We start from the raw sequence: 14,004 nt of genomic DNA, 5'->3' as shown, positions 1-14,004 counted from the left end.
AAAATTTCGGATCCTATTACTGTCATTTTCAACCTAAAAATATTTTTAATTTGTATGACATGGCTTGGATCTTACGTGTTTCCTATATGTGGGCATAATTTGTGCTACGATATTATTTTTACAAGACATAAATTTAGTAATGCAAGGTGTACGTTTTTTTTTCCCGGAACATCACAAAAACAAATAAACGAGCGTAAAGTCGTCTCCAGAATATATATATATATATATATATATATATATATATATATATATATTTCTCATAAACAATGCAAGAGATATGTAGTTATATATATATATATATATATTTCTCATAAACAATGCAAGAGATATGACATCATATATAGTATTAAAAATAGTATTATTCGGATTACGAGATTTATTCGATGTCCAAACACTAAATTCCAACTTAGTTAACTCATTATTTACATAAGCTCTCACAGATCTTGTTCCATAAAGTGCAAACAAAAAGTTCTCAAACCACGTCTATACGGAGAATATCTAAACCTCTTAAATTTTACAAGATCGCGTAAACTATATATTTCAATACTTGGCTGATGGCATTGATTCCCAATCAAAATTCCCATTAATCTTCTGTATCAAAGTCCTCCGCTGCAAATCCGGTGCCGTTTCCGACACCTTCCACACCTTCACAGATTTATCGAGACTCCCACTATACACCAACCACTTCCGATCTCCAGCCACGGAAGAATCCTCCTCAATGGCCAAGCACTTCACCGGCCCTGTGTGTCCCGTCAACACCGACAGGCACCTATGCACCACCCCTTCCCTCCGCCACACGCATATGGTGTTATCGGCAGACCCGCTGAAGACTAAATTCCCCGCCACTGCGAGGCAGAGCACTGCCAGTTTGTGCCCTTTAAGTACTCCACTGTGTGACAGTTCCTTCTCCATCTCCCAGAAATTCACTATCCCATCGGAGGACCCGCAATACACAACTGAACCCGTATCATTTACAGCCAGAGCTGTGACAGCAGATTCCTGGCGGAGCAGAGTCTGAGTTAAGACATGCCTCACCACCTTACCTTTCTGTTCTCGTTTCCATACTTTGACAGTGCCGTCGGCCGAGCCGGTATACACTATACCTTGGATACTTGAAACGACTGAATTAACGGCATCGTCGTGCGCCTTCACTGATTCGAGGCATTTTGAGTCCTTCACTCTCCAAACTTTGAAAGTTCCGTCCCATGAAGCTGAATACAGTAGCCCTTTTTCTTTATTCATGCTCAGGCAAGAAATGGCATCGGCATGCTTTATCCAGATGGTGGATCGATTACGCTTTACCTCCACATAATTCTTCGGCCTGATCGAGGCTTTGAAGATGTCAAAGAATGCAGGGAAAGTGCCTGATTGCTTGTGCATGCTTGGATCCTTGGGATTAATCTTCCACACACGAACCTTTCCATCCTGATGACCAGTGTAAATCGTGTTCCCGCATATGATAATGGCTTTGACAAGGCCACTGTTGGATTTGAAGGCTGAGAATACTTGCATATTTTTCCAAACTCGGATGTTCTTGCTGTCTGAACCCGTGTATAGTGTGCCATCCTTGGCAGCTAGGGAATAGATGTGGCCTTCTTCTCTTACGAGGGAGCAAATCAGGCCATTTTGAGAAACATTCTGAGACAGGTTTCGGGAGAAGTTAGAGGTCCATGGGGATCTGGCGCATGGGGAGTTTTGGTTCCACGGAGACGCCATCGTGGGGGATCCCTCGCAGCTGAATCGGCTGATTTCATAGGTGGACAAGTTGCTATTCCGTGTGGCGAAATCATCAACTTCCGCCGAGGAGGATAAAGAATTGTTTGAAAGCTTGTTCTTGCTTTCCTCCAACGTTTTTGTATACCTTTTTTCTCCTCCCGTCATTCCAAATCCGTCCTCTTTTTGTGATTATTTAACAAAAGTTGCATATTTTTGTGTTTGAGAATTGAATAAGAACAAGATCGATAGAATGAATAAATAATAAGAAACTTGATGAAAAAATTCCAAGGAAGAGGAGGTGCGGAGTGAATGTGAGAACTTTTAGCGAATGCAAACGGAATTTAAAGGCAAAAATAAGAAAAATCAAAAGAAGCGTGTAATTGGGTTCTGACATTTGTCCTTGCCCCTTAGTCAAACTGTAAAATAAGTAACTAAATTAAAATAAATATATTGCTATATATATTTGTCTTGATAAAAAAAATATTACTTTTATTTTATCTTCAATTCTAGAATGGAATTGGATCAGGTATACACTAACCAAATGAATAGAATCAGCTCGAATTGAAATATTTACGAAATGGCAATTAATTAAATTAGGGAACCGCCCTTTTTAAAACACTACAGATATTTTTATTTTATATTATAAAATCTTATGATATAATATATGTATTGACGCTTGTCAAGTTTTAAAGGCCGCTCTCTTTTTGTAGTATTCTCTTAAGTTGTGTTTGGTTGAATGGATTAAACAAGGATAGATTAATAGTCAAACATTTATCTAATGTTTGGTTAAAATTTTAAGATGTTTTAATAATCATTTTGACTTGGTTTAAGATCCAATTTTGTGGATAACTATTTGAATATTAATCTAATAAATCAAGTGAGATACACTATCAAAACTCAATAAATTACATTTTTCTCCTCTTATTGAATCCAAGTGGTGGGTTAAGTTATTTATTGAATAAAAATTTTATTTTAAAATGTTGTACGTTATATGTCGATCTTGATATTTAATATATATAATTATTATTTAATTTGATTTAAACTTTAAAAAATATAAAGATATATTTTTATTTTGAAAAATAATTTATTTGTATATATTTTAATAAAATAATAAAAACTAAATTTTAACTTATCAATAATATTTGTATTTTTATTATATTTAATTTCATGATATTTATACTTATTAATTCAAAGATTATTAATATTTTTATTATTAACATTATTATTGTTATTATCTAATATTATGTATTGCTTCTAGATGTGTACAACAAATAAGTAAACTTAGCAAGTGTATAATAGTAAATTTATTAATATTTAAAAGCTATTCACATATTAAAAATGTTGAACCAAACAATCTTAATGATATCACATAATGTTTGATTAATAATATATCAATCTTGTTATTTATAACATAATCGATCATTTATTTATCTCGTCAATCATACCAAATACACTCTTAATCGATTATCATATTTTTAGTAAATTTAAAATATTTATGGAATTAAATTTTTTTGAATATTTCCAACGTTATGTTGAAAACTTTTTGTAGGACCGAGAGTGCTTACCGCTTTACCAAAAGCTATAGATAGTGGTAATGGTGCAACTCAATTCTTTTAAACTGCACAGCAGCTCAAGCACCACGATTCGATCGCTCTACCAAGCAGGGACAATTATTGCACCCAACAATCTCCCTTCCAATAATTGCACTCCTTGCAATCAATGGGAATCGAACCCGTGTCCTTGGCTCTGGTACCAATTGTAGGACCAAGTGATTACCATTTTACCAAAAGCTATAGCTAGTGGTAATGGTGCAACTCAAATCTTTTAAACCACACAGCAGCTCAAGCACCACGATTCGATCGCTTTACTAAGCAGGGACAATTATTGCACCCAACATTTTTTATCGTTGAATTATTCTGCATACTTTATTAATTACTTTTGTTTGTTAATGATCATTAAATCAGATTACGTTACGACTACAAAATACTCGATCCAACCCATTTCAATGAACCTGGCTATCCCACTGAATTCATGCATGTCTGAGCTCAATTCATTTGCAACTTTCGATAATAAAAATCAGAGATGGTAGTCGATTTTTTTTAATGCGCATACAAACATATGTGTCACATAAGTCGATATCATCGATTTATTTTAGAAAGATATACATTAATGCTCCATTTTACACGTGTGTATATTCGATTCATGTCCAGTGATGGGTGTATAGAGCTTAAAATAATACACAGCTCAACTCAACGGTCGCAAACAATATTCCCTAGTGTCTCGGTAAGTAACCTACACCTATGATGTAATTATCAAACCAATCAATGACTTTATTTTATCATTGCAATATTATTTATATGGTAAGAACTTCTAGCCGTGCAAGTTATGATCGGGAAATTCCGCACATTTTATATAAGCTTGTGGATCTAAAGAAGATATTGCTTTAGTGAGATGAACGGCATCGGAAACTCCTTGCATTTTTTTGGGATGGTTTAGAGTTTTTGGACATCGCAAGTCACTTTGGGTCATTGGCATTTGGCCATACAAGGTAAAGTGGACAATTCCAGGAAGTGTTCCTATCTTATCTTGTCTCGCCTTGATCAAGGAAATTGATCATAGCGGGAGTGCACATGTGCCACCATGGAGAAGAGTCCAGTGACGCTATACTTGAGTGAGTTTACTCTAGATGACAATCGACCAATCAAATGACTACAGGCTTCCCCGATCCTTCCATCATGAATTTGTCGATATTTGGTTTTCATTCAATAATTTTATATTTTTGTTTTGGTTTTTTTTCGGACCAAATCCATGAAACCTGTTTGTCATTGATAATGTCATACACGCTAATATAGCAACAATAAAACTTATGTTACACATTATACAACAAACTTTCATCTCATTTTGAAATATTGAGTGTCATTATTCTTTATTTTTGCCTTCTGTTTTCTTGTTTATATTTATTTTCATATGTGTAATATATCTTTATTTTCGTTACAAGAGTTGCGTTGGACATCATCAATGTAAAATAAACAATATTCGATGAAGTTAGTGACTTTTGACTAAAGCTGTCAAATGAACCGACCAGAAATAGGTCGAACCAGATCATCAAAAACCCACCTCCTGACGGGTTCAGAATTCCTTAACCCAGCCCAACCCAAATTGTGTTGCGGGTTAGGTAGGCCAACCTGCGAGCCATTCGTAAAAAATTAAAAATGTATAATTAATTGGATTTAATCATTTCAAAATAAAAATTTATAAAATAATATTAATAAATTCTAAATTATTAATTTCAAACTTCTATATGTTATCTAAAGTATTTATCACAAAATATAAACAAATTTCCCTTTTATCATAAAAATTCCCGACCCGTGGGCCAATTCGGTTCCAGGCCAGCGACTCGTGAGGGTAGCCCGCCTTTAAATAGATTGGAATTTTATCGAACACATTCAATTTGGTTAATGAGTCGGGGTTCAACCCCGTATCGAAGGCTCTATTTTTGGCCAAAAAATACCAAAAGAAAACAAAATACGAATTACCGAATTGAAATGACAAACTACAAAAATTAAAATCTTTCATTTTATGTACATGCACCGCAACGGTTTCAACGATGTCTAGGCCCAACTCATTATACTTGGACTTGTTTGTATACACCTACCAGTATCTTTTTCATCTGGATTGCAAGATGTGTATTTTCTCAACAGTCAGTTGTATACACAGAGACCCCTCGATCCTCTTCCCTCTTTAAAAGTTAAGGGTCAAGTTGGAAACAAAAAATCCAAATACAAAGTAAAATCAACAATCTTACCAAATCTTATTGGTTCAAATAAATATTTTACATAGTAAGCAGATTCGATATCGAATTCTATGCTTGGTTTCCCTGAACAAAATCTACAAGGTGATCTCTGTCATGTCGGAATCTGCAGCCCAACTTCTTTACTATTCATTGGGTAATTTTTTTTTTATTACTAGATTTTTTCCTTATCATTTGCGTTCGAATCCAAGTATCTCATGTTGAGATAAGTTCATCTCACTACAGCACAATTGATGTAACATCCAACGGAGAATTTCGACACTATTTGTTGAATCTATTATTGTTTATTAATAATCTTTATAAAATATACAGAAATATGTAATGATTGGTGTTTTGTCTTTATGTATATATATATAATATCCGTTCTTTGAAATCAGAGTTTAGCTCCAATGTTTTTTTTCTTTTTATTTGTTATTTCAAATTATAGTGTAGTTTCTCATTAATTTATGATTACAATATAATCTTATTTGGTTTTTCCATAAGAGATGGATAGCCCAAATCAGGAAAAATCTGCATGAAGAGTTCGTCAGAAGTCGGGCAGGTAGATGCCCAGGACATCTTCTCCTCGGGCTACCAGAAGTTCAGAAACAGCGTATGGGCAACCATCTTACCATACTTAGCAGGTGGACACTGAAAACAAGGTAATCATGGGATTTCTTCCTATAAATAGCCGGTATACATCTCATTTACATGATTATGGAATTTTGTATCTTCAAACACTCACATATATCTTCACGTATATTGTCATTATTCTCCACCTTCAACTTGTTGACTTAAGTATCGGAGTGGCTACGCCGAACACCCCTCCGGCGCCCATTTACGAGTTCTTTTCCTTGTCCGCAGGCCACGATTTTTTGAAGCCATATCATTGAGATATGTTTGCGCCACCAAATATATTTCCTTGCTCGTTTTTTCCTAAACAAATCTCATCATAATCTAGTGGATTGCCCCGACTCAGCTCACACGATTCGCTCAGATATCATCATCATTTAAATACAATACTTTCAATTATATTATGATCTTTCATTATTTTTTATTATTATGATATTAACTACGTTTGAATATAAATCATACACGGATACATTAGTTTACGTTAAATAAACGATATTTCTAAGAAGGAATATATATTTCTACTTTAAAAATTTTTTTTTATCAGCCTGATGTACGCAGATAACAAAAATTATCAGAAACTAGGTTTATATGTGCGGTGTGTGTTTGGATTTTCCACGATAGATTGAACAAGAAACCGTTTATAAAAAATAATAAAATAAGAAGAAAAAAACATATTTTATTTTTATATTTTCAAATTTCACCTCCTAATTTAATAATTTAATAATCATATTTTTCATATAATACAAATACGTTTTATGCCAAAACTTATAATCAACTAACTACATGGAATGCCGTGCAGGGTCGTGCGATTTGCTAGCAATATGGACATGTAAATGAGAATCGATCGGTTACGACAAAGAATGACTTGCGTATTCAGACTTTGGACTTTATATAATTTTTTTAAATTTATTTTTTTCAAAAAGAAAGGTTTTCCTAATTTTTTTATTTTATACAAAACAATTTAAATACATTATTGGTGGACATGCATAATATACATGTATTTATTTACCAATTCTTTATTTATTTATATTAAAAGAGAGAGTTACTGATTTTTAGTGAAGCTTTTTTAGCATCTCCCAAAAATAATTTTTCTCCCTACATATTACTATTTTCTTTTTGTTGTGAAAAAGTAAAAATTTATGGTAAAAAGTAAAAATCTCAAACTCTCAAAATTTACCAAACTACACACTTTATAATATTTTTTTCTCTACTCAATTGTGATTTTCTTCACAAATGAGAGATCTATTTATAGGAAATCTTTACAAATAATCCAAAAATAAAATACATCATTACCTACATCATCACTCACTAATTTTCAATATTTACAACTCTTATTTTCAACATTCAAATATTCAATACACATATTTTAAATATTATTTTCCAATACTCCCCCTTGTGATGATGATCATGATACGATGATGTCTTCATTACGTGTTTTTGTACTGCCTCGTTAAAAACCTTACTTGGAAAAACTCATTGGGATAAAAACCATAGTAAGGGAAAAAGAGTGCAGTCACGTAAACTCTCCCTGATGTTGACATGAACAATTCTTCACAAATTTCGTAGATTGCGCATCCCAATATTATATATGTGCTTTCTGAATATTGACGTAGGAAGTGCCTTTGTGAAGAGATCTGATGAGTTTTCACTTGATTGAATGTGACGAACATCAATACATCTATTCTTCTCAAGCTCCTTGGTGAATGCGAAGAACTTAGGAGGAATATGTTTAGTTCTGTCGCTTTTTATGTATCCTTCTTTCATTTGAGCAACACATGCAGCATTATCTTCATATAGTATCACAGGCTTCTCGTCGAATGATAATCCGCATGAGATTTGGATATATTGGATCATTGATTTTAACCACACACATTCACGACTTGCTTCATGTAGTGCAATAATCTCGGTATGATTTGATGAAGTTGTTACGAGCGTTTGTTTCTGAGAACGCCAAGATATTGCAGTGCCTCCACGAGTAAATACATATCCAGTTTGGGAACGTGGCTTGTGTGGATCAGATAAGTATCCAGCATCAGCATAACCAATTATACTTGGATTAGCATCTTTTGAATACAAAAGTCCCAAGTCTGTCGTTCATCGTAGATAACGGAATATATGTTTAATTCCGTTCCAGTGTCTCTTTGTTGGATATGTGCTAAATCTTGCCAACAGATTCACGGCAAAAGATATATCAGGCCTTGTACAATTTGTAAGGTACATAAGGGCACCGATGGTACTTAGATATGGTACTTCTGGACCAAGAATATCTTCATCATCTTCACATGGACGGAATGGATCCTTTTCTATGTTTAATGATCTAACAACCATTGGAGTACTTAAAGGATTTGCTTTATCCATATTAAAACGTTTAAGGATCTTTTCTGTATAATTTGTCTGGTGAACAAACATTCCACATTCTTTTTGTTCAATTTGTAAACCCAGACAATACTTGGTTTTTTCAAGATACTTCATTTCAAATTCTTCCTTCAAGTATGACACAACTTCTTGAATTTCTTTATTCGTTCCAATGATGTTTAAATCATCAACATATACAGCAATAATTACGCATCCGGATGTTGTTTTCTTAATGAAAACACAAGGGCATATTGAATTATTTACATATCCCTTTTTCATCAAGTGATCACTTAGTCGATTATACCACATTCGACCTGATTGCTTTAACCCATATAATGATCTTTGTAATTTCACAGAATAACATTCCCTGGGTTTTGAACTTTGTGCTTCAGGCATCTTAAATCCTTCAGGGATTTTCATATATATATTACTATCAAGTGATCCATATAAGTAAGCTGTAACAACATCCATAAGACGCATTTCTAAATTTTCAGATACCGCCAAGCTAATCAAATACCGAAACGTAATTGCATCCATCACAGGAGAATACGTTTCTTCATAATCAATTCCAGGGCTTTGAGAAAAACCTTGTGCAACAAGTCGAGCTTTATATCTTACTATTTCATTTTTCTCATTTCGCTTTCGAATAAAAACCCATTTGTATCCAACAGGTTTTACACCTTCAGGTGTAAGGACTATAGGTCCAAAAACATTACGTTTATTTAGCGAATTTAATTCAACCTGGATGACATCTTTCCATTTTATCCAATCCTGCCGATTTTTACATTCACCAAAAGATTTTGGTTCATGATCTTCGTTATCATTTATGATGTCGATTGCCACATTATAAGAAAATATATCATCAATTTCATCTATATCTTTTCGGTTCCATATTTTTCCAGTATTAATATAATTGATAGAGATTTCATGATTCTCGTCAGTTTGTGGTTCTGACAGAACATTTTCATCATCATGTGTTTCTTCAGGAACACCATTCTCTATTTTGTGATCATCATGTGTTTCTTCAGAAACGTCATTCTTTATTTTGTGATCATCGTGTTTCTCTATGAATTTTTTTTTTCGAGGATTTTTATCCTTGGAACCGACTGGCCTTCCACGCTTCAGGCGTTTAATGACATCATGAGTATCTTCCATTTGTTTCTTTGGAATTTCAATTCGAGCAGGGGCATTTGCAGCATGTATATATGATTTAGTTACCCCTTTTGTGTCAGCAAATGCATCTGGTATTTGATTTGCTATTCTTTGCAAGTGTACAATTTGTTGTACATCTTTTTCACATTGTTTTGTTCTTGGATCCAGATGTAACAATGATGATACATACCATGTAATTTCCTTTTCGACCATGTAATTTCCTTTTCGGTATGTTTCTGTTCTCCCCCTAACATTGGGAAGATTTCCTCATTAAAATGACAATCAGCAAAACGTGCTGTGAACACGTCGCCTGTCTGAGGTTCAAGATATCGAATGATTGATGGACTATCATAACCGATATAAATTCCAACCTTTCTTTGAGGTCCCATTTTCTTTCGTTGCGGTGGTGCAATAGGCACATACACCATACATCCAAAAATTCTCAGATGAGAAATGTCTGGTTCTTTACCAAATGCAAGCTGCAATGGGGAGTATTTATGATATGCACTTGGTCTGATGCGAATTAATGAAGCAGCGTGTAAAATTGCATGTCCCCATATAGAAATAGGGAGCTTTGTTTTCATAATCATTGGTCTAGCAATCATTTGCAGACGTTTAATCAATGATTCAGCCAATCCATTCTGTGTATGTACATGAGCAACAGGATGCTCAACAATGATTCCCATAGACATACAATAATCATTGAAAGTTTGGGAAGTAAATTCACCAGCATTATCAAGTCTAATTTTCTTGATTGTATAATCGGGAAATTGATTCCTCAATTTTATTATTTGAGCAAGTAATCTTGCAAATGCAACATTTCGAGTTGATAATAAACATACATGTGACCATCTGCTGGAGGCATCAATCAATACCATAAAGTATCTCAATGGTCCACATGGTGGATGGATTGGTCCACAAATATCACCCTGAATACGTTCAAGAAACATTGGTGATTCAGTTTGGATTTTGACTGGTGATGGTCTTATAATAAGTTTTCTAAGAGAACATGCTTTACATTGAAACTTATTATTCTGAAAGATCTTCTGGTCTTTCAGTGGATGACCATGTGTATTTTCTATAATTCTTCGCATCATTGTTGAACCAGGATGTCCCAATCGATCATGCCAATTGGTTAATATCGAAGAATTATCAACTACCATGTTTGATTCAATGAGACTTATATGTGTATAATGCAATCCAGTAGGGAGCATTGGTAGTTTTTCAATCACATATTTCTTTCCTGATTTATATGTGATAAGACACATATATTTCTCATTCCCTTCATTCATTGTTTGAGTATCATACCCATGGGAATATATATCATTAAAACTCAACAAATTTCTTTTCGATTGTGGTGAATATAAAGCATCATTGATAAAAAATTTTGTACCATTAGGTAACAAAAATTGTGCTTTACCACATCCTTTAATCAAGTCTACAGGACCTGATATTGTATTCACCGTTGTTTTTGTTGGTTTTAGTTCCAAGAAATATCTTTTATCCCGGAGGATAGTGTGTGTTGTACCACTATCGGGTATGCAAACTTCAGCTTTGCTCATAGCATTTTCCATATTTGAACTTCAAAAAAATATGCAATGAAATAAATTACTTGCAATATATATTTAAATATAACACAAATCATAATTATACAATAAAACATTATTCTATGAATACATGAAAAATAGATTATTGTACATTTATATTCTACCATTATATTGTTCATTTTCAGAGAAATCGTTGAGAAAATCTGCAGCATCAATATTGTTCATTTCTATCCTACCAACATATTGATCATTTCCAGAGAAATCATTCATAAAATCACCAGCATCAAAATGAGTTGAATCACTCAAACGGTCACTGCGTTCAGTGAAGTTGGTCTCCTTTTCTTTCCCCTTTAATGATTCTTTATAAAGTTTACAAAGGTGCTCAGGGGCTCGACAAACTTTGGACCAATGTCCTGGAGTACCACATCTGTAACAAGAACTTTCATATCTTTTTGAGTGCTTCTCATTAACACTTGTATTCTCATGATGCCTTTTCTGTGGATGGTTTGGGACGTTCTTTTGAGATGAGTTATAAAAATAACTATCTCGATTATTTTCAAAACCACGGCCTTGACCACGACCACGGCCAATTCCACGTCCACGTCCACGTCCACGTCCACGACCTCGACCAAAACCTTGTCTTTGAATTTGATTTTGGTTTCCAGGTTTAAATTCATTTTTACTTACAGCATTTACTTCTGGAAATGCCGTTGATCCAGTGGGTCGGGACTGATGATTTCTCATTAATAGCTCGTTGTTTTTTTCCGTCACAAGAAGACAGGCGATGAGTTCAGAATATCTCGCGAATCCACGTACTCTATATTGTTGCTGTAGAGTAATATTTGATGCATGAAACGTGGAAAATGTTTTTTCAAGCATCTCAGATTCTGTGACCTCGTGTCCACAAAATTTTAATTGCGAGATTATTCTATACATCGCCGAATTGTAATCACTGACTTTTTTAAAGTCTTGGAATCTCAATGTATTCCATTCATCCCGGGCGGTCGGAAGTATAACTTCTCTTATATGTTCGAATCTTTCTTTTAATCCCTTCCACAAAGCCATGAGATTTTTTTCAGTCAGATATTCACATTTCAATCCATCGTCGAGATGTCGACGCAAAAATATCATGGCTCTTGCCTTTTCTTTAACGTGCATATGCCATTTTCTTTAATGGTCTCGCTTAGACCCAATGACTCAAGATGCATTTCTACATCTAGAGTCCATGGCATATAATTCTTTCCCGTGATGTCGAGCGCAACAAATTCGAGCTTTGTTAAATTTGACATGGTGGTACTAAAAAAAATTACGATGCATTTTATTAGTTAATAATTATTGCAATACAAAGTAACGGATAAACAACAAGTACAAGTATTTGTAAAAATAAAGAAAATGCACGAGGAGGATATTCTCCGATAAATACAAGACTCGTGAGTATGACAACCAAAATAATTAAAAATATCCTTGAGAAAGCCATCTTCTTTTTTCTTCGAAAAATTTGATGATGAATAATTTTTAGAGAAGAAGAGAAAGTTGGAGTGATGGAATGTGTTTGTGAGATCATATTTATAGGACAAAAACTAGCCGTTTTTTACCATTTATGACCGTTGGGGTACAAAAAAAAATAAAGGTATGTATTTGTATAATTTTATTGTAATAATATGATATATATATAATATTAGACATGTTTAAATAATTATGTATATCATATCATAATATTATAATGAGTGTCATAATTTATTTTGTTTAAAAACCTTATAGGCTTTTATACTTGTCGTATCCCTTACCGGGAGTGTGGGATGTCGTCTTAACATCCTCCCAGGATTTATAACAAGTTTATGAAAAATTTATTTTTATTATTTCTAATAATAACATTATATTGTATATTAAATAAATACACAATAAATAAATAACAGTAAAATAAATATAATTATTTTTGTTACCTTTTTCTTTTGTTTGGAGCTTGGAAAAGTATGTAGGACTTTTAGAGCTTCGTGCTGATAACGTGTTGTGAAAAAGTAAAAATTTATGGTAAAAAGTAAAAATCTCAAACTCTCAAAATTTACCAAACTACACACTTTATAATATTTTTCTCTCTACTCAATTGTGATTTTCTTCACAAATGAGAGATCTATTTATAGGAAATCTTTACAAATAATCCAAAAATAAAATACATCATTGCCTACATCATCACACACTAATTTTCAATATTTACAACTCTTATTTTCAACATTCAAATATTCAATACACACATTTTAAATATTATTTTCCAATACTTTTGACATTTTAACTCGCACTTCTTTCATTGAAAATTCAAGGAGATTAGTTAAAGATGTAAAATAATAAAATATTTAAAATGCACCACAATTACACGGGAAATATAACGATTCATTAATATACATATAATATTTGATAATAATGACTGGTAAGCGTGTTGGGGATATATAATATGAGGAAATGGATCCCACATTTTAACGACTTTCAAATTTCTTACGTTGGCATATTGACCGAATTTGAAATTAATTAATAAAGTTTTTAAATATGCGGAATTTCCTGAGATGTTTAATCCCGTGAAGCAACAAATTTGACAAAAAGAACAATTTTGCACTGAATCCACATGCCTACAATCTTGTATAGGGGAATAATAATCAACAATTGCTACATAAAATATTCTTTAGTTTAATGATTTTTTAAAATATTTGAAAAGGAAGTCTTCATGTAAGATATTGTAATGATATGAAAGATAGAAGTCGGTGCGCGGGGGGCGCCCGGTTTTGTGCGCAACCACACTTCCTTCTCTGTGCGGGAGTT

At 33.4% G+C, this 14,004-nt stretch overlaps 1 protein-coding gene across 1 annotated transcript; it reads right to left on the bottom strand.

Annotated features, from left to right (window-relative positions):
• Positions 1 to 358: 358 nt before the first annotated feature.
• On the bottom strand, positions 359 to 2,045 carry LOC142525440 (protein JINGUBANG-like). The gene has a single exon (XM_075629732.1). It carries the CDS (start codon positions 1,879 to 1,881, stop codon positions 541 to 543), a length of 1,341 nt encoding a protein of 446 aa, XP_075485847.1. The 5' UTR covers positions 1,882 to 2,045; the 3' UTR covers positions 359 to 540.
• Between the last annotated feature and the right edge of the window lie 11,959 nt (positions 2,046 to 14,004).

This window comes from Primulina tabacum, chromosome 14 (genome assembly GCF_025594145.1).
Source record: "Primulina tabacum isolate GXHZ01 chromosome 14, ASM2559414v2, whole genome shotgun sequence".
NCBI classification, from domain to species: domain Eukaryota; kingdom Viridiplantae; phylum Streptophyta; class Magnoliopsida; order Lamiales; family Gesneriaceae; genus Primulina; species Primulina tabacum.
The sequence above is the reverse complement of the archived record's forward strand: the minus strand, read 5'-3'. Positions and strand labels throughout refer to the sequence as shown.